This window comes from Lissotriton vulgaris, chromosome 5 (genome assembly GCF_964263255.1).
Source record: "Lissotriton vulgaris chromosome 5, aLisVul1.2, whole genome shotgun sequence".
In the NCBI taxonomy this organism is placed as follows: domain Eukaryota; kingdom Metazoa; phylum Chordata; class Amphibia; order Caudata; family Salamandridae; genus Lissotriton; species Lissotriton vulgaris.
The window spans coordinates 933,922,213-933,948,352 of NC_141693.1; the positions used below are offsets into that span (position 1 = coordinate 933,922,213).

Genomic DNA, 26,140 nt, shown 5'->3' on the forward strand with positions numbered 1-26,140 from the left:
GTATCGTTCGGAAGGCCTCCGAATCAGATTTGGCTTTCCCGAATTCGATTTGTAGCCCTTGTTTATGACCGATTCGTGCACAGGTCCGAACGACCAAGTATGTTGCAAAGATCGCAAACGCGTCGACCGAACTGTTTCTGGGACCCAAACTTGTCCGTATGACTCGTTCATAGCCGAAACGTGCCACGGTTTAGAGACTAATTCCGAACGAGCGAGTACAATTCAGACAGCCGCTTCGCCTCGGTCTCAGCGAGACGAAACAGCTGTTGGACGCGTACTTTGGGGGGCCGTAGCAGGCCCCCCTTCACTCAGGGCCCTCCGAATCTCTCACAGAGGTGTGCCCATGGGTCCCCCCGATCCAAGCGTGCACCGTATGGCGGGCACCATGGGTTGCCCGCCACAGGGTGTACTCTTTTCCCCACCCACCCATTTTCTGGTATGAGAGCCTGTGTACGCCTCTGTACATGGGCTCCAATAGAGTTCAATGGGAGTCCGAGCTAACAGAGTCCATAAGCATACAGCAGCATCGTTCGGACTCCCGGAGCACGTCTTGCTTAGAAAGCTCTCCGGACCTGAGTCATACAGAGGGCTTTCCTAGCAAGATACAAATCGGTTCCTTAATCTTAGAGCTAAAGATAAAAGGGAAAATCAAAAAATAGAAATCTTTCTGCAAAGAAGTTCTCAGTCCATCATTTACTGATTTTGGCATCAACAAACAGTCCAAAGTAAAAGATCAAACAGTATAGCATCCTCTTGCATGGTGAAAGAAAAAGTACACCATGTAGTGCCCTTCTTTTAGGATTTCTTCTTCACACCACTATCGAAGGACAATCACATGTCAATATTTGCATCATGTCACCTGAGATGTTTGAACCATAAAGCTGGTTTCTCATGCTAGTCATGAGAAACAAGAGAGTTGCTAGTATTTGCAGGCCTAACAGTGATAGTAAAGAAATACAAAGTTGTGATTTCTAGCACTAGCCGAAATTCTATTCCAACAGAAATATTTAACTGTGAACTTTGAAGAAACATTCAAGAATGTTAGGGGAACACATGTAAAGAACAAAAAAAAGGAAATTTCTGTAAAATTTACGCAAAAACCCTAGCATACAAATTGAATGCAATTCTACCTAAATTAATTAGTAATTCTCAGGTGGGGTTCCTCAAATACCGCATGTCCAATGATAATACGAGATTGCTTTGCCATGTCTTAGAAAAAGCCAAAATAACAGCCACTCCATCCATTGCCATCACCCTGGATGCGGAAAAAGCGTTTGATAGGGTGTCGTGGCTCTTTCTGCAGCATTGTATGCAATCTTTCAATCTGGGGAAGCCCTATATCGACATGGTGATGGCCCTCTACTCATCCCCGTCCGCCCAAATCGCCATAAACGGTTCCCTTTCCGAACCTTTCCGGTTAGAACAGGAAACCAGACAGGGTTGCCCCTCTCTCCAGCCCTTTTCCTACTGGCCCTTGAACCTCTCATAGCCGATATAAAACGAAACGATAATATCAAAGGTGTGGAATTTGGGGGCATGCAAATAAAATTGGCAGCATACGCAGATGACATCCTGGTGGTCACCGAACAGCCAGAATCCTCCATCGAGGCCCTTACGACCACTAGAGAACACTACTCCCTCCATTCTGGCTACAAATTAAACCGGGATAAGTCTGAGGTTAAACCTCTGAACATACTCGGTACCAAAGATATGCTGGTTTATTTGGGCCTGTACTGGCAGCCCGGCTTCATTAAATACCTCAGAATCGAATTTGGTAGCACTCCTATTGAAACCCTTCAACGTAATGAAAAAACTACCTTAGAGAAAATTAAAACGCAACTTGACGGTTGGTCCCCCCGATTCATAACGTGGTGGGGAAGAACTGAGGCCATTAAAATGATGATCTCCCCACTGATCAATTATCTCATCACTATGCTGCCCCTTACTTTATCCCCGGAATTTCATCACAAATTTGATGCCACACTCACCAATTTTCTTTGGAAAGGGAAAAAAGCACAAATTAGCTTAACAAAACTTTGTCTAGACAAATCCTTAGGGGGTCAACCTGGCGGATTTCAATAGATACCAAACTGAGTTTCTCGCCAAACAGGGTTCCTAATGGTTCTCACCCCCTGCAGGCTACACCCCCGTGTGGCTTGAGATAGAGAAAGCCCTTCTCGTGAATGTCGCCCCGGCAGATGTCCTGTCCACGAAGTTGAGTACAATCACCTGCTTGAAATCTATTTTTCGAAATACAAGAGTGGCCCTTCTTAAAGTTGATAAGCTACTTGCCACCTCCATCCGACACTCACGATGGGAGTCGTTATGTCATAACCCTACTGTGCTTTGCAAAGGCAAACCACTATATAATCACCTCTGGGTTAAACAGGGCATCTTTTTCCCACACCAACTACATGAAGGAGCATATCCCCTTTCCTTCAAAGATCTCCAATCCAAATATGATCCTGACTCACTTGAATTTTATAACTTCCTGAATATAAAGGCGGAGATTACTAGGGCAAAGCTCTCTGCAAGCCCTCCCTCCCGGCCTACCTCTCCAGATTAAATAGGCTAGACCATCAAGTGTCCTGGATCTACAAACTCCTACCGCCGCAACACTCCAATCTCACTGAACACCTCACACAGCTCTGGGCAACGCACTCCTCTTTCCCCATCACAGACATAGAATGGGCCAAAACCTGAGACTCCTGCATGCGCCACAATATCAGCCCTAGATTATCCCAGACTAAATTCTGGCTACTTCATAAAGCCGTCTGTTCGCCCACAATATTAGATCTGATGCATTCTGCTGGAACTGTAAATGTGCTGAAGGTGACCTTGACCATCTCATCCTCTAATGTGAATGTGTGGCCCCCTACTGGGATAAAGTCTTTGAATTTATTAATAAAGTCTTTTCATTCTCCCCACCCAGGGAATTGCCATACCTAGTCCTTGGGTTCCTTAAAGCCAAGTGCCTCAATGACAATGACAGGGCCTTATTAGACCTACTACTCATAATCTTCGTGGCGCTGATAATATATCTCTTCAACACTCCCCATGGTGGCTCCCTCGGAGGCGTATGTGGATCACCCTTGACAACTACTTTAGTGCCCATAAACCCCCATGAGTCGTCCTCTCTCTCCCTTGACCCAGCCCCAATTTAAATGGGCCGGTGCTTCCCTATCTACATAGCGGGATACAAGTTAGCTCAATTTAAGAATTGTCATCAACCTGTGGACCAAGCTAGCGATACTTCTGTTCATACTGTCACATTTTGTACTGTCTTATCTTTGATTGCCTCAGTTATTTAGTACTTTGTGTTATGTTTCTGTTAGATTACTGTTGATTATTTGATTATTGGTACTTACTGTCTTCTATTTCAGGACCCATGCTATACCTAGTATCTTAATTGCATGTAATATATAACCAATCAGTCGTTACCAGTATGTACTAATTATGTACGCTTGTCATCATTGCCTTTGTTTTTCTTTCTTTCTGAAACTGCCAATAAAACTTTTTGAAATTCGAAAAAAAAAGAACATTTTACTAGCGCAAAATGAACCATTGTATTAAATCAGGGGAAAGGTCAGCACTAGAGAAAAGGATGTCAAAAGACCATTGAAGTTAGCACCACATCTTTAAATGTTTAAATAAAATTAGTTTTAAACCAACGTTGAATATAATGAACAAAAATCAATTCACATAAGGAATATGTAGAATGTACACCAATCATTATTACATGAAAATAGTTGAGGTTAGAAATAGCCTGCTACCACAATTTGTAACAACATTCATATAAGTGCATGTTTTTCCTATTTCATTATTCAAATATCATTTACATAATTTCATAAACTATAGAAACTCTAGTATCACTGTATAAAATTTCAAGCTTCTACACATTTTTGCACCAACTTTTATGAATGGTGAATTCACAACAAAAAGCATTTGAATAACTAGGCCGCTTCATTTTAACATCAAAAATTCCATCAATATACGTTAATAAGCAACATATGCATTAAAATGTCATTTATACTACCCGTTTATATGTAGCTGTTTTATTTTACACATGTTTTTTTCATCTCACATTTTAATGCACGCTTTTACGGTGCTTCTACACAGCTGCATAATGAAACTTGAGGGGGCCCCTCCAGACTCAATCAGGAGCTCTCTGTCCAGGACACTGTGCTGATGGGGCCCTCTTGAGCTTGGGGGCCTCAGCACCGCGTGGTCTGCAGGGGTCTGTTACGCCACTGGTCCAATGACCCTTGTCTGTTTCATGTGTCACTGTGTCTAACGTGTACAATGTACTTTAATTTGTTCATGTTTTCATTTGCAAGTGTGTTGTGATTTGTGACTTTTATAATTGTACTGCATAACCTGCATCTCTAACAATAAACATCTAGAAGGGTGCTTTGTTTGAGCACATCTGCATAGGATTGGAAATCTATTGTAACATGATTCACTGGTTTGCTCCTTTAAAATTCAGCTAGAGGGAGGTTTCTTTTTTCTTTGGAATGAAACGTCTTCGGACTTTCACAGCAGACACAAACATTTTTACTTCCATATTTCCTATTCGTTGTCTAATACTTATTGAGCTCAGACTTTTTGCTTTTATTTTTTAAACCAAGGGACTTTACAATATATAATATGAGCAGTGGATTCTCTTGTATTTTATTGCAAACTTGTACTCGACATTTTTGTTACAAAGGACTTGACCCAATTCAAAATGGTAACAGTTCATTCCACAATTATCGATTTGCTGAATGTTGACAAGTCTACTTCATTCCTAATGTGTGTCCATACGTTAAAAGCAAAAGAGAGGATTAGAGGGAATTCTTCTTTCAACCTTTACTCACCACTTGTTGAAAATATATTTTTCTTTTTTCTTTTCGAACATTTACTAACACACATGAAAAGCAACAAGCATGCAGTAACCAAATAATATAGAAAACACTATCCGTGCTACTGAATACACAATAATAAAAATACAAGATGAACTTCCTCCCCACAACTGTTTCAAAGGTAATCACAAAGGGAAAAAAACTCTAAGCAGATCATGCTATGTTTCTTTGAAGCAAGGAAGTAGGGGATCTGAGGGCAAATCCAAAATCTAATTTCCTCAGGCCTTATAATGCGACTCAGAAACATCATATTCATTTAAATATAAAGAGGTGGATACTAGACCAATAATTTGCACTCTCTCCCTTTGGCAAGCTCATATATAAAAGTGATCACATCGTATGATGTATCAAAAGAAGAATCTCCATTTTATTTGTACTTTTGTTTGTGTCTCGCAAATTAAAAAAGAAAACTTAAGTAGAAGAAGTCCCTAATATTCAATCAACGTGTTAATTTGAACATAATATGCCCATTACAGCCACAGGATAACTTCTACTCACTGCTGAAGTCATTGTTCTGAGCAGTTCAATTACATTGGGGTCTAATCACCCGGAGTCATATAGCGCTAAATTTATCAAGGTTTGCGTCGCCTTTTGGGGGGGGCAAGGGTGACATAAAACCTAACTGAGATATATCAAGCCACTCAAGGCCACCTTGCGTGGATGATAAATCTAGAGTAACGTAAGGCAGCGCAAATTGCTTCCTTGCCTTATTGTGGCCCAGGGAGGAATTTATTTGGTTGAGCGTGGGTATTCCTGTAATCCACCCATGGATTTTGGCGCACTCCCAGATTCACTATTAGTGGTAGACCTGGTAATGCTTCAAAATGTTACGCCTCCCCTGGAGAGGTGTAACGAGGAAAAATATCTTTATTTCGACTTGTTTTTGATTCTGTGTGTGCTGCATTCTGCAGGGCAAGTAGAAAGAGGAAAATACCTTTCAGGTTTTTTTTCTGCAGGAAGGTGTACCACCCGCACAAAAACAATAGTGCCTAGTGTTGAGGCATCCTTGCACCATGATGTAAGGGTGCCTGAAGTGGTGCTAGGCAGCCAAGCATGCTCCAGTGCAAGGAAATGACAAGAATGCGCAGTAGAATGTTAATTGCTCCATATTCCTACCCTTTCCATTTCACACAGCGCAGTTGTGCTGCATGAACAAATTAAAAATATGGGCCTGAGTTTCTCTTCTATTTATGAGTTGCTCCTCCTATATATATATACTTAATGGAGTTCCTTAACTGCATTTTCAACAATACTATTGGAGGCAATCGGTTTGGATCTTCTCAAGCATACCAGTAGCAGTTTGGGTTGCAATGATCTTTTAGTTTTGGAACAGTGGTAGTTTCTTCTTCTGTTTTAGGGCATTCCGAAGTATAGGTCTAGATTAGGGATTATTTTCTCTGAGTTAGAGGAGCTGTCTACACTTCCGTCATGTATACTCACTTCTACATCATCATTGCTGACAAAAGGTAACCTTGATCTTTAATCTAACAATACAAAAATTCCTGCCTGCTCTTTAAGAAGTCTGTATATTGTATATCATTTGTTTGTACTTTCCATCATTCACAACCTTCATGTGAATTTGGTTTGGTATCTGCTGCAATGATATCACTGACGTATGCAGTAGACTATATTATTTTCTTTATGGATAATGTTAGAACACTCCCAGAACAGTGGATGCTTCAGTAGAAGAACTGCTCTCCTGTGTGAAGAAGGAAGATAGGATTTAGTTGCCTTGAACCTAGCTCTCCAGAAGTGACTCCAAGGGATAGATGGCTGATGTCCTGTTTGAGATACAAGTACTCAAGATTCTTCCAGTGGCCTCCCGGAAGCTGACCAGATGTCTAGCACCAACAGGATCTGCCTGGACCTGTCTGAGCCCTGCTGCTGGCTTCTGCACAAGTGAGTCCTGATCCCCAAGAGGTTCCCCCAAGATCCTGTGCCCTTGGCTGGCATGAGAGGGTACTCCTCCTGAAATAAAGGTGAAACTACAGAGGCTTAGGCTCTTTGCAACCCCAAAGTGACCTCTTTGTGCCGAGAATAGACCAACCATAGGGAAGACCAGAGCAAAGCTCCCAGCAAAACTCGCACACCAGCAATGACTAGCTCTTCATGCTACAAAAGAGACTGTCCATGATGCCTGACTTTCTCTTCATGTTGACAGCCTCCTCCTCATGCGCTCCACCAATGCGAAAGGCACCCTTAATGGCAGACTTGAGAAGGCAACTCCTTTGTGGGACTAACCAGGTCCCTGTGTCCGATCCGTACTTTATAGCAGTTGGCCCGAACTCCTGGCTTTGTACATTTAGGTGCTATTTCCACCTAAAACTAAAAACAAATCATATCACTAATCTACAGAGTAGATTTTGGTCGTTTTGGTGTCATTCTATTCATTAACATCAAATCCATTTGAGTAATGGTTTGGGGTTTTCATGTGTTGTGTTTTTACTTTATTACTGTTTGGGTTCTTCATACACACTTTACACATTGCTGCTAAGTTAAGCCTGACAATGTTTGTTCCAGGCTACCAGAGGTTTAAGCACAGCTTTATTTGTTACTCATTCTGACAAGGATTGTGTTTAGTATTTGAGTGGGGTTGATACAATTCAGCAGGACTTGTGACATTTTTCTGAATCTGAGTCAAAACAACTTCACAAATTCATCTTCAAATAGTGCACAAGCTATTCAGTGACACAGCAAATCTGTAGAAATGCCTGCAAGAAATGATGCACTTTCAATCTCGAAGAAGATGGTGGAAGCATATATCCAGGTTGGCTAGGGGCTAAGTGAATAGGAGTTATTGAAATAGGTTGTGTATTGCACCCCGAATGGGGCAGATTCACTGCTTGCCCTTTTAAGAAACAAAGATATATGCTATGTGGCTTGGGAGCCAAAAACCTGGTCCACACCATCTGCTTCTCTGCAACCACACAAGAAATTCGCCGGAAACTTTCGCACCCCCAATGGAAACACCTGCTTCTACTCATCAGAAACATGTTCTGTTGCCAGAACAGTAAAGCATATCAATGGTGTGGAAAAGGCACTCACAAAGGGAGCAAAAACATCGCCAGGGGTTAATACCTCAACTTGCCTTGACAACAGACTGATAACCACCTCCTGAATAAAGAAATTGTCACCTTTTCGGACAGTGCCAATAAAACACCCGTCACCCTTAATGCCTCACTATTCTTCACTATTCTCCAAGGCCTTCTTTGACTCATTTTATCTCCTTGTTTTTTGACTGTGTTTAAAAAAAAATCATCCATAATATACGTTTAAAAAAATATATTTTAAATAACTAGTGCTTTTTATTGTAAAGATTTTAAATAATCAAACAATAAACATATCTATTTATAAAAAAATATATATGCTTCCTATTCCCCAAATTGAGACTCTGATTTTTTTCCTGCACAAATAAAGTTCTTTTTGGGTCAGTAGAAAAAAGTTCCCTAAAGCTAAAACAAGATGGGAATTTCTATAATGGTTCCTTGGTAATAACTACTTTTAATGAAGCACAATGTAAACTTGAAGAAAGCCTATACCCTTGCCCAGTGTATGCTGCTCATGAGTTTCAACACTAATTTTGACATTCATGCTTTTGTCCTCTCTTCACTGTGTATCACTCAAATACATCTTTGTTTCATGTTTCAAGATGAATTCTTTAGCTGTGTATGTTTTCCAACATGCAAGAAGATTTGTAGCAGTAGTTATTGAATGAGTTGCTCATGGTCAGATGATTGAAACATGTTTTAGTGTGCAGTATTTGAATTGGTTGACATCAAAAGCTGTTAGCAATGTGTGGAATTGTTGCACTAAATATTATTTACCAAATTACCAATGGAAACAATGAAAAAAATACAATGGGCCCAATTCACAAATAGACTCGCAAATCTGCACCCATAGCTGTGTAGCTGCAGATTTATGACTTTTAGAAATTCACAAACAATCCCAGGAGTCAAGCCTGCAAAGCTTCTTGAGATGAATGGGTTGTGTTACTTTCCATACAGGCGGCTCTCCGTAGCGGATACTCAATACAGGGGGAGTGGAGCCTTCTATGTAAATGCATATTTTTCTTTTGGTGTTCCTCAGGGAGAAACCCCTTCACCTACAACTCCAGCAAATCTGGGTGTGATCATGTATCTTCCCACCCTGAAAGAGGAGCTATTCCAGGCCTATGCTGGAGTTACTGTATGACCCTTTTATGGGTGGAGTGTAGAGTTTTCAATGGCCACGAACCTAGATGTTTCAGTCTATTCCCAAGATCCTAAGGCAAATCATGCTTTGGAACATCCACTTACCATCCCTTGTGTGAGGGATCCACACTCATGGCACAGGTCTTTGCCCCTGCCAAATGTTTATCTCTACCAGGAATCCCTTTGTAAATTTCTAGCAGGTATAAAAAGGTAAATTCAATCTAAACCTATTTTTACAATAAAGAAATAGCTGACTCCCATCTTTCATGCTTTTTAAAACAATGACACATTACATCCAACCTCTTATCCCTCAGAGAATAGACTTACTCAACACAGGGTTCCTCATATTTGCAAATTTCTTGCAACAAAGGCCTGCAAGCATTTAAGAAAACCCATTCCAAGATAAACATTGATGCTCATTCCTGTGTTGTGGCACGTGCATACATGCATGATGACCTGCTCGCATGTGTTTGTTGTGAAGCATAGCAGGTATTTCTTAAATTACTGCTCAAAAATTGCAGATGGCTATATGAAATGATAAATGAATATGTTGAAAAAGTGAAAAACAAGTGTTTCAAAGTGTAAAAAGCTAAAACAAAGCAGTAACATTTTGCAGGTGCCGGGCCCTCGACACTAAATAAATAAATGAATGAATGAAAATATAGTAACACAGGGAGTGGGATGGAGGGATTAGAAAAGGCAAAAGGAGTGAGGTACAGAGTTTGGAAGAAGTTAAAAGAGAGCATGCTATGTGTGCGTGAAGAAGGGAAGAAATCAAGGAAACACAAACTGTTCCACTCGATTGCTCAATAGCAAATAAATGAAGATTCCTCTCAAGTATGAAGGACAATCATTAAATTGAGGAAAAGACAATTGAGATTAATAGCAAAGCCATCCAATCATGAGAAAGACACTGACCCTCTAGTCAAAAACAATAATTAAGTATAATACACACCTTATCCTCAACATGAGGTCTCAAGTACAGTGTCCTCACAGTGGCTCTCACATCCTTGCCTTAAGGATTTCTAAATTCACTCTGTTATCGAATCCCCCAAAGTGCACTATAGTCTACCAATATGTACTAAGGGGATCATTTATTAAATTTGGACTAAAGATAGCTCTGGACCCTTCAACACACCCATGACACTTTTATGATTTGATTTTCGTCCAACAATTCTTGCTGTTCGTAATCTTCCTCTTCTAACTCGAGGATTTATTCATCACAATATTTATCACCATCTCTCTCAGAAAATTAGACACATGGATGCTGTATATATTCAGTTGTACCACAAAGGACACCTTTCCATTGCGAGCAATTAAGTTCATATTTAATGGGGCAGTGCCCATCTTCTCTCACAATACAGTACCAAGTTTCCACCAAATGAAATACATCAGGAATTTATTTTTTACCTGTATCATGCCTTACATTTCTCTCTTCGTCCTCTGAAAGTGAACCATAGTCCTTGTCTGACACATTCTTTCATCTCCTTTACTTAATGCCTTTAAGTTTTGTTACTTGGACTATGTATCTATCTTTTTATACAAGAAGTTTTATTATATTATCTTCTAACAAATCAAATTAGCTCTCTTCTCTATATCTGCATTTCTAATACAGCTCAACAGCTCATACATGCTTACATTACTCAAATATGCTTTCTCACACAACACTTTTCTTATTTCCACGTCTAATATTTAAGAGGCCAGTGGTGTTTCTTGCTCAGTTTTTTTTTTAAACAAGCCTGCTAGTACTTCCTTCTTTTTATTGATGTTCAATCTTCTCTATCCAAAATGGCAGCTTTGTCTTGTGAACCCTGCAAGAGTTTGTGAAATATCATGTTTACCTAACACCCAATCGGCTTACCAAGTTATCAGCAGAAACTCAGAAATCCACTGCTCACACAGTTTCTCTTGAACCTTTGGCCATTTAAAATATTGTAATTATTTGCATTTGAAAACTACTTACATGGCGAGGGAAGATGGCGTCTGCGAGTCAGACGTGCGTGTGAGAGGCTCTGCTCGGTTGTCCCGGCGTTGTGGTGGCTGAGGCTCTCTGTGGCGTTTGTAAGCTGTTTTCAGTCGGCTTCGGGAGTTCAGGATCTTTTTCGAACATCGATGTTACCAGTGGTTGGTGCTGGGAACCTGTGATAGGCGCGACGCAGCACGAGAGCTGCGGTGGTGCGAGGAGCGAGAGACCAGCGAGGAGTGAGGGGCGAGGAGCTGCTGGGATCGAGAGCACGCCGCGATACGGACTGAGAGACCGCGGGGAAAACGTGCGGGCGGCGCACTTTGAAAATACACCTGCTGAGCGTGGATTTTCGAACGCTACAACTGACAGTGAGTTTTGGGCAAGTGCCTGAGTAATACAATGTGATACTATCGCTACAAGGATTAGACCAGCGGTTTTAAGACAGTTACCTGGTGCCTTGTGATGTGCTACTCGGTTGGTGTGGAAGCCGATTGAAGCTCACCTGGAGGAATTTTTTGGGGGGGATATATAGTGAGGAGCCATCTATAAGTATATAAATCGGACTTCAAAGCTCATGGCTTACAGATTGGTGCGATATAACTGGTTATAAACTTCATTAAACTTTACAAAAAATCTGTAAAAACTTACGGGAAACTTTCAGGAAGGAGGAGGAAAAAATCTCTCTCTTTTTCTCTTCGATCTTTATTAACTTGTTATAGTTACATTTTCATTAGCACGGGCCATAGCTAGGCCCCTTATGTTTATGCTTTTTAAGTTGCTGGCTATGGGACTCAAAACGGCACGTGGTGGGAAAACCAGAGCAACCGGAGAAAGCAAGGTTGGAACTCGGGCTGCACTTGCCGCTAAACTTTCTCAAAATTTAAATAGTAAGGAGCCAAGTAGTAAGGACTCTGAAACATTTGTGGGATCTTAGGGTGCCCTGCATTGCATTTTCAATCTGCTACTGGGAGAAAGCTATGACTCCTGTAGCTATGTCTGCGGATTCAAATGTCACTGATGAAGACAATATTGTGGTTGATACACTTGATGTCTCTTTGGCTCAGCTACAGGGGTCGCAGATATTACATGCTGTGGCTGGCAATACAGTAGTAAGTGATGGGGTGAATACAATGTGGTTAATGTGGCTAGTGTGGCTGATGTGGCTAGTGTTGCTAGCTTTGAAGATGTAATCGACCCTGCGAGCAGTAAAGATAGTGAGTGCTATTGTCTCTCTGAACAGTCAGATGGAACTGACTGCGATGGTGAACTAGAGGAGGACCTTTCAATTCATGAGGAAGTATCAGGAGATACTACACCTATTATGAAGGACATTAATCTAAGTGGGGAAAGCTCTGGTGTTATATCGGACGACACGGTTACTGTTCGGAAGAGAGATGCTGAAAGAGATCTGGGGTCTGCTGCTGAACTATCGTATTGGGATCTCCCAGGTGGGGAACCACATTGGAGAAATTAGATGTATCTGACCATGCCAGCGGGGGCTCGTGTGTGGAGATATCCAGCCAAGTTTCACTTGAGGAAATCTACAGGTCCACCTGGGAGCCCAGGCTGGAAGCTCGGGCAGAGCATTTAAAAACTCATACTGCTTGCCGGAAGCTGCAGAATACGGTTCGCCGTTTGGCAAAAACCTGTAATGACTTCACTGATAGAATGGCAGAGGCTGAAGGTCGCATCTCTTCATTAGAAGACCAAATGGTAACGCAAAGGGCAGAAGTTGTGGATATAAAGGCGCATAGGGAAGATGTGCACGACAAGCTCACTGATATGGAGAATCGACTATGGCGTAATAATTTGTGCATTCTTGGGGTCCCAGAAGGCCTTGAGGGGCAAGACATCCATAAATTTATAGTCGAGCTTTTCGAGGAGGCATTCCCTGTGGTGAAAGAGTGGAATTGGACCTGTGAAATCCAACGTGCGCACCTATTTCCATTCCGTCAATGACCAGGCAGGAGTGGACAAACTGTTCAACATCCACGCGCTATATTGATCTCATTGAATAACTTTTTGGCAAGACAAACTTTGTATGACCTCGCTAGACTAGAGAAAAATAGGGCTGGCAAAGGAATTCAATTTTTTTGTGCGGCAAGATTACTGCCACTCTACCGTAGAGAAACGGTGGCAGCTTCGCCAACTAATTGCACCATTTCAATCTAAGGGCTTACAGGTCTTCCTTCTACAGCCAGCAACTTTGAAGACTGTTAATAAGGGACAGAATCGTGTTTTTACTTCTGAGGCCTCAGTCAAAGAATACCTTCACTCTTTGGGCTGATGGTTTTGTGCATTTCTATGGTCATTTTGGTTATCCATTAGATATGCATAAATTTGGTATAATGCACTTATATAATTTGTTCTAGCTTTGACTTATAATGGATATATTGCTTGAATACAGGATTGGTCCAAGCATGTAGAGAGTCTCTCACGTTCATCTAAAGGACAATAGGCCCTATTGCCTGATTAATGGGGAGGAACACATATAGGGGTGGGGGGGGAGTTGTTGGGAGGGAATGTGGTGTAGAGGGGCACTTTTGGGGTAATGGGTTGGGTGGTTATTGGGTTAAGGGTGAACAGGGTAAAATGGCAGTTCATAGCATGTGTTGCAATGATTCAGGAATAGCTCTAATTTTTTTTCCTGTATGTTAACGACCAGCGATTAATCCGGGATAATGGCTAATATTAGTCTGCGTATATGTTCTTTTAATATATGTGGGTTGAACAATGTGATTAAGCGGAAACGTGTGATTGAGGAATTGCGGTTAATCAACCCTGATATTATTTGTCTTCAGGAAACTCACGTACCCTGGGTAAATCGTAAAATATTGACCAAATTGGGCTTTACATTATTAGCAGCATCTAGGCAGGCTACCATGAATCGTGGGGTGGCAATTCTTGGGCGTCAAATGATAACTGCTACAGGTAAAGAAAGGGTGGATAACTTTGGGCGGTGGGCAATAGTTGAATGCATTATTGGGGGTGTTACGACTACAATATGTATTGTTTATGGCTCTAATTTAGACACAACCGAGATTTTAGAGTTATTGAATGTTGAGCTCGCATTGTGGAGCACCCCCTTGTTATTGCTAGGGAACCTCAACATACATGGCAAATCTTATACTTGGGATCCCCAATTTACTAGTTATAGTGGCCGTAAGCCAAAAGTATTTAGAGCATTACGTCAATTATTGCCTCAACATGGGGGGGTTAATGGATGGCCATTGGTGAATCAGGGGGATCCTTTATATACGTTTTTCTCCTCTGCACATAATAAGCTTGTTCTGCAAGACTACATCTTTGTGCCTAAATTTTTAACTATTGGGGCAAAAATGCAGGTAATGCCGCGAGTCACGTCAGACCATGGCCCCGTAGTTTTGGACTTGCCTCTCATTAACATCAATCGGATACAACGCTCATTTACATCTAGTAAAAAGCTAATAGCCGATGAAGAATATATGTTATATCCAAGCATGGGCGAAGCGGTTCTTAGAGTATAATAGAGGCACTGCTACTCAACCTATGGTTTGGCATTACTTTAAGGCTGGGATAAGGTGTGAAACTTGTAGGTATGGGTGGGCTCAACAGAGGAAACGAAAAGCTGTAGTGGGAAAGCTGCTTTTAGATTTGAAAGAGGTTAAACATGAACTTATCCTAGCAATTAGATTACATAGAGATAGTCAAACTGCCCAGACCAAGGTTGCTTGCTGCAAGGCAAAGATAAATGGGGTCTGGAGTCAAGCTATAGCAATGCAGTATACAATGAACAAAACAGAGATATGAGCATGGTGAAACTGTTGGTAGATGTCTAGCTCAAAGACTTCGTGGCCAGCAAGCATCGCAACGCATTAAGGCATTGGAAAATAATTAGGGATGCCTGGTGGAGCCGTTGGATGGTATAATGGATGTCTTTCACCAGTAGTATAAAGAATTATACACTCAGGATTGCGTATCTCAATAAAAGATTTACCAGCTTCTGTCTAGACTTGATCTACATGTGGCAGGGCCCATTCTAAGAGAGGAATTAGATGCCCCAATGTCTATGCTAGAATTAGAGACAGCACTCAACGACCTTTTGCTTGGGAAAGCAGCTGGTCTGGATACATTGCCCTTAGAGGTTTATCAAATGCTTTTCCCAATTATTAAGGATGATATGTAGCTACTTTTGTCTCTGCTCAGTCTGGTAACCCCCCTCCATCAGGGGATGATGCGAATATTGTGGTGTTCAAAAAGAAAGATAAGCCCTCTAATCTTCCCTGGTCATATAGATCCATATCATTAATAAACGTAGATGCCAAGATACTTTCCAAAATACTTGCTACTCGCTCGCTTAATTCAAATCGTTCCATCACTGGTCTCTGATCATCAGCATGGGTTTCTTTCCGGTAAAAGTACGGTCAATCATTTACATAGGGTTATCGCTGTTTTGAACTACGTTTCGGTGTATCATAAAAGCATTGGTCTGTTTTTTTTAGATGCTGAAAAAGCTTTGACTATGTGGCATGGGCTTGGGCATTCCTGTGGTCTATAATGAATAGAATGGGGTTTGGGCCCCAGCGTTTGCGTGCACTACAGACCATGTATAAGCGACTAAGGGCTAAGATCTGCGCGATGGGGCAAGAATCAGCTTTTGTTTATATTACACGGGGCACAAGGCAAGGATGCCCATGCTCACCGCTACTATTCGCTATCTATAGTGAACCACTGTTGCGAAAGCTTGAAACTACACTGGGTATACAATCAATGGTAGTGGGTGATCATCATGTACGGGTCCTAGCATATGCCGATGATATCGCGGTAGTATCATCTCATCCAGGAACAAGCATTACGTGAAATGGAGTATGTGACACAAGAGTTTTGGAAATCCTCTGCTTATAAATTAAATACCTCAAAAACCCAGGTTGTGTGCACTGCTGGGCTTTGCCCTAATGAACAACGAGTGATGCACGAGGCTAGATATTTGGGGATTAAAATTCGGATGGCTCTTCAGGAGATAGTAGTCATAAATTGGGCAGACATATTAGGATCTGTTAAGAGGCAGTCGGAAAAGGTGGAATGCTACCATCTATCGATGGTGGGGCAACGCAGTGTTTTAAAGATGGTTATATTACCCAGGGTGCTCTATTATTTTCGGACGGTGCCGTTGGAGCGGACACAGGTACAACTAATGCAGCTACAATCTATTACGGATAGGTTTATTTGGGGCGGGAAGAAGGCCCGGCGGGCATCAAAATATATGACCTTACCACTTTCAAGAGGAGGATGGGAGGTTCCGAATTTTGTTTTTCATTATCTAGTTTGTCTTCTTCAAAACATGAACATTTTGGTGACTGGGGACGAGACGTTGTTTGAAAGCCCAAATATTTATTTGATGTTACTAGGTTGTCAGTCTCGCCAAGCGATGCTTAGATTTCTTGAACCGAGCTACTATAAGAGAACAAGGTTCAAGACAGTATTAGCTGCATTTAAAGGGTGGAGATGGATACGTAAAATTATTGTTCTCAATCGTATTAACTTTTATACTCCCTGTGACTCTATAGAAGAATTTCCTTCAATATTTTGGGACACTGAGATGAGGACTTTGGCGGATAAAGGGATTCGCCATTCAGGGGATATTTTCAATGTCGGGCCATGGTTACATTTGTTGAATTAATGGACAAATAAGCAATTCCTCAGAATGATTTTTTTTTATATTTACAACTACAGGATTTTATTTTTAAACATCGCAGTATTATTTCTATAGTTACAAAATGACCTCCTTGAATCTTTGAATAAACGGGCCAAGATTGGGACTTTATATGACAGTCTGTTGAAAACGCAGTGTGATGATGTTGATGTTCAAGATCTAAAATGGAGTACTAGATTCAGCATTTCTGACCTGTTTGTTCACAAATCTATCGAGATGGCTTGTAAAATCACCTTGACTGCCAATCTACGGGCTCAACATTATAAAACTTTATTTAATTTATATCACACACCGGCTAAAATGATGAAATGGGGCGAAATGTACAATGGGCAATGTTTTAGGTGTCAAGACGCAGTGGCAGATATTGTACATATATTTTTTGATTGTAGCGTGTTGGAACCTTTTTTCTATCTATTGCACACTTTCTATCTTATATTAAAAATGTTATTGTGGTGATATCTAGGGAGATGATGCTCTTCAGGCTCTGTAAAGATAGAGATTCAGCACAGTTGTACTATCCATATAGGTTCCTTTTCTTTATGGCTATGTCAGTCGCCCGACTATGTATTGCTTCTTTGTGGCTGAAACCCGAGGCACCCTCATATGAAATGTGGCGTGCAAAGTTTTATAATGTATTCCATCTAGAATTTAACCTCCATTGTATTAAATCCGTGAAGAAAAAGCAATTAGGGATTAAGATTTGGCAGCCCATGATACAACATATGGAACGGGAGTGTCCTGATTAGTGTTCTGATTAGTGTCCATGATTTGTGTCCATGTCATTGCTATGACTGATTACTCTTTGATTATTGTTCAACCATTTTATTTTTTGTGTAATATCTTGTTTTCTCTCTTCTTGCAGCACAGTGTTCTTTTTGATTGTTCTATGTATGTTTTTGCATTTGTTATATCTTTGCTATGAACTGAATAAAAAAAAAATGAAAACTACTTACATATTTCGCTTTGTTTATCCGTCATAAAATCAAAACTCCTTACTTGATCTGTCTGGCGCGGAGACCTAAACATGACAAAGGAACACTGACATTGTGAGCTACAAAAGGATTTAATAAAATGTATTTTCTCCTTTCTCAAAGCTCCTGAGATATTTCATTCATTCATGAATGGCGGCACCGGCTACTCATTCGAAGTGGACTGGTGGTCATTGGGTGTAATGGCTTTTGAACTTCTGCGAGGATGGGTAAGGAAAACCGACTAATATTTCCTCACCCCTGTTCTTATGCAGCCTGTTTTGCCCCAGGTATCATTGTTGTATAGTTTAATTTTTTTCTTCTTCTCTAGAGACCTTACGACATCCATTCAAGTAACCCTGTAGAATCTCTAATTCAATTGTTCAGCACAGTGACAGTTCAATATGCCTCTGTGTGGTCCAAAGACATGATTGCTTTGCTACGAAAGGTAAGCAACTTTCATTACTATTACGGGTTTTATTACGTAATGTAAAGTTGCAGTGTAATTACTATTGTTGAAGTGAATATTAGTTCAATAATAAAGCACATTAAATATCTTACTCAAAAGATTCAAAAAATTTCAACCAGTGACAGTAAAGTTGCTATGCGACTGATGTCCGTAATACGATTGGACAACAATGCCGAATAAGTTTATTGATATGCGTTATTATCCTCACAGGATGGGTGCACTTCATTGGATGATAACAATGGGCTGTCTAACAATTCATTCAATCTTTCAATCAATCAATCAAAATTATGTTTAAAGGCCATTGGTATAAATAAACACATCATTAAGATATAGTACAGATACATATATAAAAATACATTTCATCTGATAAAACCATATAAAACATATTCTAAAAAAATGTACATATATTCCGATAAAATCTGCAGGTGTCTATGAGTGGTACCTCAACCCTCCTCCTAGTTCTCAATAAACATTACCCTTACTGTCCTCATGAATCTTCCAGTAGCACAAGCTACATCTGAAAGGTGCATATCGGTTAAAAATTCTGCGGCATACCCTTGAGTCATAATTCCATATTTCAGGAATATTGGGCGCAACAACTGTCTCCGCTGTTGTTTGATTGTTAGGCAATCCAACAGAATATGCAGCAGGTTACATTTAGTGTTCAATGCAGAAGAACAAATCCCTCCTATACTGACCATTTAAGCTTCTATCGTACCAGTTGTTTTACAAGGATTAAGACCAATTCTTACTCTTAATACTTAATTTCGTAGTAGCTGGTTAGGTAGGGTATACAGAACTATTCCGCCTTGCGTTAAGCATAAATTGCACTGATTTTTTCTCTTTTAAATAATGATAGTCACTTTCGAAGAACAGTTCTTTGCCTAGCGCTTTCAGCTAACTTTTTGCGATTTCAATCTGTAAGGCCTGCAGATGGAGCCTTACTTTCAGAGTTTTACACATGGAGACAATGTTTGACCTAGCCCATCTAGCCCATTTGAAGTCACTTTGCACGATTTCATTCTTGCACCACGGAGCAGCTTTCTGTCCCCCCCCATTCAATTTTTCCCAGAACCTTATTAACCCCTTTGATGCTCATGACTAGCTCAGGCACGGTTGAGCTGTGCTCATGACGAGCTGAGCTTGTCATGAACAATGGGAATTCAGGGAATGCAGCACAGGAGGAAAATATCTCAAGCACCCAAGGTGTTAAGGCTTTTGCAGCCAATATATTCCAGGAGATCATGCCAGTTTCCAATCTTATTGCTTGTATCATGGCAGATCTGGGGAGTCAAAGCAAATACTTCAAGCATTTTCCCTCCTCGGCATCCCAGCTGCTTTTGCCACTTATGTATAGAAATTCATCTCCATATTTGTCAGGGACTGTCCGGGACTATGTGGGGAACACAGTCAGGGACTTGGACAAGGACTGGGAACTGGGTAGAAGACGTACACAGAAAGGAGGAGTACAGTGCTGCTCAGGATCATACAGGGAGTCAGAGGAGAAAGAGGGATCCAAAGGGGAAGCCTCTACAAGTGAACAAGATGGGTAAGACTCAGAAAGGAAGGGCACTCACAAGGCAATTTAGCATTCAGACGAACTACACCCAGGACGGACGTGCAAGACATATATATAATACAACATTAACAATAAAGGGGGGTGTGGGGTAAAGCACTCAGGAGCTCCACATGGTAAGACTGAAGCTCAGTAAGTTTCTTACCCGCAATTGCTGTTACAGATACTGACTGCAAATACCCACATGTAGGATATGCATGCAAAGGCAGGGTCTGTGGAGCTTATACCTATAGTGATGTTATAAATGTAACTCAAAGACAACACTCACAGTGAACAAGAAACACCACCTAGGTAGTCAGCTGAGCCCACGGATCCTGGCGATCAAACAGGAACGCGCAAGGCAGTAACAGCAAAGGGGTAGAACTAAACACACGCACAATAGACAAGGAGCTAGCAAGGAGAAGTGCTTAACAGGAAAGGAAGGAAATGACAGGGCACACTTGGCAGAAAGCAGGTAACAAACATACAAGGTAACAGAAGTAAGAGAGCAGAATAGAAAGGCAGCAGACTAGAACTGGAACCAAGGAAATGGGAAGCAAGGCAGGGACTGGAAACGGATATACAGAAAGGGAGTCTACAAGGGTAAATTAGAATAGTGCAGGTTAAGGAATCAAGAAAACAAAGTAGCAGAGAAGGCAGTGCTGGGGCAGGAACAAGAAGTGAGCTAAGGCTCAGGAGTCAAGGCAGCACTGCAGACAGTGCTGGTTCAGGAACAGGGAACTACCAAAGCTTCAGGAGTCAAGTTAGCACTGCAGGCAGTGCTAGTTCAGGAACAGGGAAATTACTAGAGCTTAGGAGTCAAGGTAGCACTGCAGGCAATACTGGTTCAAGGAAACAGGACATAGCTACAGCTCAGGAAACAAGGAGCCAAGAGAGCACTGAAAGCAGTGCAAATCAGGAACAAGAAATAGCTAAGCCCAGGAACAAAGAATAACTATAGCTCAGGAACTCAGGAAACAAGGTAGCACTGCAGGCAGTGCTAATTTGGGTACAGGGAATAGCTATAGCACAGGAACTCAGGAAACAAGGTAGCACTGGAAGCAGTGCTAATTCAGGAGAAGGGAAACTGCTGCAGTTCAGGAACAAGGAATAATAAGGCTATGGGGTCAGGGTAGCACTGCAGGCAGTGCTGATTCAGGAACAGGGAAAACAGCAGCAGGTCAGGAACATGGCATTAATTAAAGCTCAGGAAACACTGGAAACAAGAACAGCAAAAGCTCAGGGAACTCTGGAACCAAGGATTGGTCTCACCGGTAAACAGCTATAATGACCAACCTTTGCCTGAAGGGAGCTGGGGCTTAAAAGAGCTCACAGTAATCACATGCAGCTGGTGTGAGCAGGCTAGCAGTAGCCAGCCACAGGTGAGCTGAATTCCTCCGCCCATCCTTGGCCTGCAGGGGTGGAGACAAAGCAGTGAGCAGGGAATTCTGGGTAATGGAGTTTCAGGCATGAGTAGGCTGGCTTTAAGTCTAAGTAGGCTGGCTTTCACAAAACCCGGCATGGATTGGGAATGGATGTCAATTCCCAAATAGTGTCCAAATGGCTGGAAGTCAAGATATGCATGCAGGGGAGTGTCAGGAAGAATATTAGAACACTGGAGAGTCCCACAGTTCAGCCTCCTGGTGGTGGACACGAAAACATAGGGAGCGAATCGTGACAATATTGCAGTTGCGGGGGATCATTGCTACGTAGGCGTTTAGGGCTGGCCTACATGACATTTCTCAAAAGGCCATATCACATTTTTTCAGCCCACTCACTGAGGCAATATCCCTGGTCTTCAAGACCTCTAGATGAATTTTCCATTTCAAAAACTGTTCGAATCAGACTCCAATATACTTATATTAGTTAACAATTCCCATACTCATCGTACTTAGGTGTCAGTTAAATTTGCTTTGGGATTTTCCAAAACAAAGTATCCTAGTTTTATCCATATTTACCACTAGTTTTTCCCTATACAATAATCCTCAAACTTGTCTAATTTGCTTTGCAGGCCTATTTCTGTCTGCCTAAAATCACAAAATCGTACAGGAGAAATGCCACATGTTTACCATTCATCTTAGGGCTAAAACCCTTTGCGGCAGCTAGAGTAATTGGAAGATCGGCGACAAATAAAGAGAAAAGGGGCTAGAGCACACCACTGTTTTAGTCAATTATTCACTTGTATTTTTTGTGTTAACCTGCTTGCAGTATCCATACTTTCCTGACCCCAGTTGCTCCTCTGTAGTTCCTGGATCAGACTTAATAGGTATTTTGGGATATCTCAGTTTTTCAAAGTCTCCCATAGGCGTTTTCTATCTACCATATCAAAAGCTTCCCTTTTTCATTTCCCTCATCCACGCAGTTGAGTTCCCACTAATCATTCCTTGCTCTAACCAATTATCTCTCCTTGCTGGCAGCCTACTTGGCTCTCTAGTCTCCAGTTGTCTTCTTTCATCTATTTCGGATCTTAATTGTATTTTCTTTCATTTTTCATTTTTATCCCTCATTCTAGGCTTTAGCTTTTCCTGAGTTTTCTGGGGAGTCTTTTGTTTACGCAGATTTTCAAATTTCTTAATCTTACTATCACTAGCCCTAGCGCTGACACTGTTCTTTTTTCCTAATGATTACTCCTTCCTTTTTATGTTCTGGACCAACCTTCTCGCTTTAGGTATATATTGTCTGTAACTGGTTGCCTCTCCAGATTTCTTTACAAGCATTGGACACTTTGAGAAGTATACACTGTACCTCCTACTATGTGTGTCGCTTGATCTCCTAGCTCCCTGTTTATAACCTATGCAATCTATAGTTAGACTAATAGAGAGCAATGTTCTCAAATTTATTTCAACTTGCCCACAATTAACTGAAACTGTTCTATTTGTGCCTTATGTTGCTGCTCCTCCACACTTATGCCTAGACTTGGCATAGACTCTTTTCTTTTAAAGTGTTTGCTCACAAAGTTCTAGATAGGGTTATAAGGGACTGACCCTCTTCCCTTCTCGTCTTGCATGGGTTTTTACTGGGTTAATCTGCTATTGGTCTGACAAACTGACTTTTTAACTTTTCCTTTTGAGGCCACCTTAGCCTAATCAAATGGGTAATTTCTCATTGTGGGGTCTGTTGACTGGCCAGTGTCTTTCCGCAATTTGCCTCTGCCAGGTGCCATCGCCGCTATTAGCAACCCTTTTCCCTTCCACTTCTCTAGGGTCACCTACTGCGCTTTTGCAGTGTTTTAGCTTAGCTTACTCTGCTTAGTTGCAGCTCAAATGACACTGCAAAGGAATTTCTTGAATGCAACACTTTCACTTACCTCTGCTGTGCCTGTTTGTCTGTACGCCTGTGTGTTTTGACCTCTCCTGTCGCCGCCACCACCCAATTTTGCAATTTGGAGCTTGCAGCTTCCTCCAATCTTTCTCCAACGCTACAGATACTAAGCTTTGTAATCCTATGTTTATGCAGTCATGGGTAATTTTGGGAGCTTATACCTGATTGCCGGTTTGCAGGTAATACAGTCATTAAAGCAATACTTCGGCAGTAGATGCTGTTTTATGCCTTCTCTTCTTCAGAGTCCCACCCCCCTCCTCCCCCCGTCGGCGGAGCCAAAGGATATTCTACTGCCCCGCCTACAGTATTCACTCCAAACACTGAATCCTTTCCCCAGGGCTTGCGGTCAACGACCGACTCAAAAGTTAATTTTTACTCCAATTGATTCTGGCGGGTTTTGCAGAGGCCGCCCCCGAAGGGGGCCTTGAGCGCCGGCGCCATAATGGACGACAGAGGCCAGGAAGGATCCAGTTCTAGGCGCCGAGAAGGGCCCTGAACCAGTAGGGGCACTTTTGTCGCGGCAACAACTCGCGCCAGGACGGCGCCTAGGCACCTGGCCAATGGAGGGGCTAGGTGAGGTTTGACCCTCCCCCAAAGGGCAGAACTGCCCGTTCATGGTGGGAAACTTGTGAGGGGAATATAAGACGCCGCTCCCCATACTGCAGCTCGTCACTACATCGTGGAGCTGTGGAGTGGCGCAGAAGGATTTTCGAGTTGTTCTGATGCCCTTGAAGATGTACAGAGCAGCTTGTCGGGCTGTAGTTTTGCTGCTTTCAGCCTGAGGACCCACTGTGCCGTATGGGAGTGGGTAAGATATCTCCCCAAGCTCCACAAAGGGGTCAAGTAGCAGCCGAGCAGCGCAGGAAGAATTTAAAATAAACCGCTCCACTCCTCGGGCGCCGGGCCGGTGGCAGGCCGGTGTTTGCCCAGCTCACAGTGCATGTGTGGCGGAGAACCGGGCTTTCGGGGTTCAGGACACCGAGGAAGGAGGGAATGCCCAGGTGCACAATCACGCCTCACCATGATCCCCCCCCCGGGGTGCCCACCAGCAGAGGACCGCCACAGCTGGACGACCCGACTCTGGCTGACAAGGCGGGAGTAAAAAAGGGATGCCGGAAGGGCGCGGGCCGGGGCAACCCCTCGGGCAGCAGTAACACCACGGCGGCAAGCGTAGGGAGCAACCACGAGGGAGGCAAAGCGTCGTGCGACGGGGTATCGATTCTTGGTGGCCAAAACAGAGCATGACCACCCCCCCACCTCCGACGGAGTGGTGAGGCCTGGGCGAATGACGCGGGCACGGTCCCCAGCACCCCAAGCAACAATGAATCGATGGAGGAAGCCCTGATCGGCGGTGGTGGAGGAAGTCCTGATCGGCGGTCGCCGGACGGTACAGGACAGCAGCACGGACAAACCCAAGAGCTGGGTGATTAATGAGGAGATCGGGTGAATGGAGCATGATGGAAAGTGCCCCGGGTAGAGTTGTGCAAAAAATTGGTTGTGATCAGCACAGGTAATGAGGAAAGTGCCCCGGGTAGTGCTGGGTGAGATCGGCACATGTAATAAGGAAAGTGCTCCGGGTAGAGTTGTGCAAAAAACTGGTTGCGATCAGCACAGGTAATGAGGAAAGTGCCCCGGGTAGTGCTGGGTGAGATCGGCACATGTAATGAGGAAAGTGCCCCGGGCAGCGTTGTGCTAATACTGGTCGTGAACATCAAGGTAAAAGTTGAACTGATGATGCGCATGCGTGGCGGGCTTCGAATAGCCTGGGGCTCAATTAACAGTAGGTTCCGGCCAGTTGTAAAACGAGCGGACTACGCAATGCAGTCAGGGGGGCAACTTCAGGCTGGGGACTGCGAAACTGGGGATCGTGGTTCAAGTCCCGGTAAGAGCGCCCCGTGCCATACAAAAAAAAAAAAAAAAGCAGACACGTCGAAGTTTACTAAAAGGATAGGTATGTATGCCTGCTATCGTTTACCGGGATCTGGTGTTACGGTCAAGGCTGGCGAACTTAGCAACCCAAACGGGTAAGATTTATCGAATAGGGGTGATGTGCTCAGACTACAAACTGCACACAATGACGGGTATTACCAGGGGATATGTAGAGATGGTAGCTATAGGGGTTTTTAACTCCCCAAAGCACGAAACACTCGGCGCCCAGATTTGGCGAATTTGCGCAGGGAGAGAGTAACATAGAACAAGGCAGTGTTAATAAAAGTATGCACAATAGTCTTAATGCTCACACGGAAGCGGTAATAGGATGACCACGAGGTTGGAAAGGGCACGCTATTCATATCCCAGTGAGTAAGAGACAGTACGCACTGCCGGGTCGCAACCTCGCAATTCAATTCACGACCGGCCCCGGACCACTAACGACGCGCTGGGGGGCTTGCGAGATAGTAAGGAAACAGAGCGAGGCGCTGTACAAAGCCGTGCGGTAACAATCAATGTAGCGATTAGACGCGGGAAAGCAGGGCATGACCATAGTAGTCAGGCCTAGTTGGAGGATAGATATTGACTGCCAGGCGCTCGAAATGCGGTCAGAGCACAGCGCCCAGACAATTAGGGGCTTAACAGGTAGCGCCACGCGGGAAATGCCAAGAGTCGCCATTGAAGGCAAGGGGTCATGCCACAGAAGTGGCGGCGCAGGACAGGTAGGGTGACCAGAATTTTAAAGCCAAAAACTGGGACATTTCACAAAAATAGAAGGACTACAATTTTACCTAAAGCAATGAGCGCGCTCCTCAGCAGAGAATTACAGAACAGGCAGTAAGAACAAACATTAAATGCAATTTTTAAGCCCAGTAGCTTGCCTGTTAATTAAATTGCTTTCTCGAAACAACTGCTAACTATCCCTGCTTTGTAAAACATAAAAAACACCTCCCACCGTTTTCAGTCGACCCTTGCCAAAAACGGGGACAGGAGCTACATTTCTTGAAATTTGCTGGGACAGCTGGCTAAAAACGGGGACCGTCGTGGCAAAACGGGGACGCCTGGTCACCCTTAGGACAGGGCAGCTGAATTTAAAATCGGGGGAACCAGTTTGTACAGGATTCCGCAGCCTAATGCAATAGGGAGGCA

At 42.8% G+C, this 26,140-nt stretch overlaps 1 protein-coding gene across 1 annotated transcript in view; it reads left to right on the top strand.

Moving 5' to 3' along the window:
- The window catches only part of STK32C (serine/threonine kinase 32C), a 1,581,084-nt gene that overhangs the window by 1,350,373 nt on the left and 204,571 nt on the right, over positions 1-26,140 (top strand). Inside the window, exons 7-8 of the mRNA XM_086922539.1 lie at positions 17,844-17,947; positions 18,049-18,165. Coding sequence (XP_086778665.1) covers positions 17,844-17,947; positions 18,049-18,165 — 221 coding nt within the window. The remainder of the gene's footprint in view (positions 1-17,843; positions 17,948-18,048; positions 18,166-26,140) is intronic.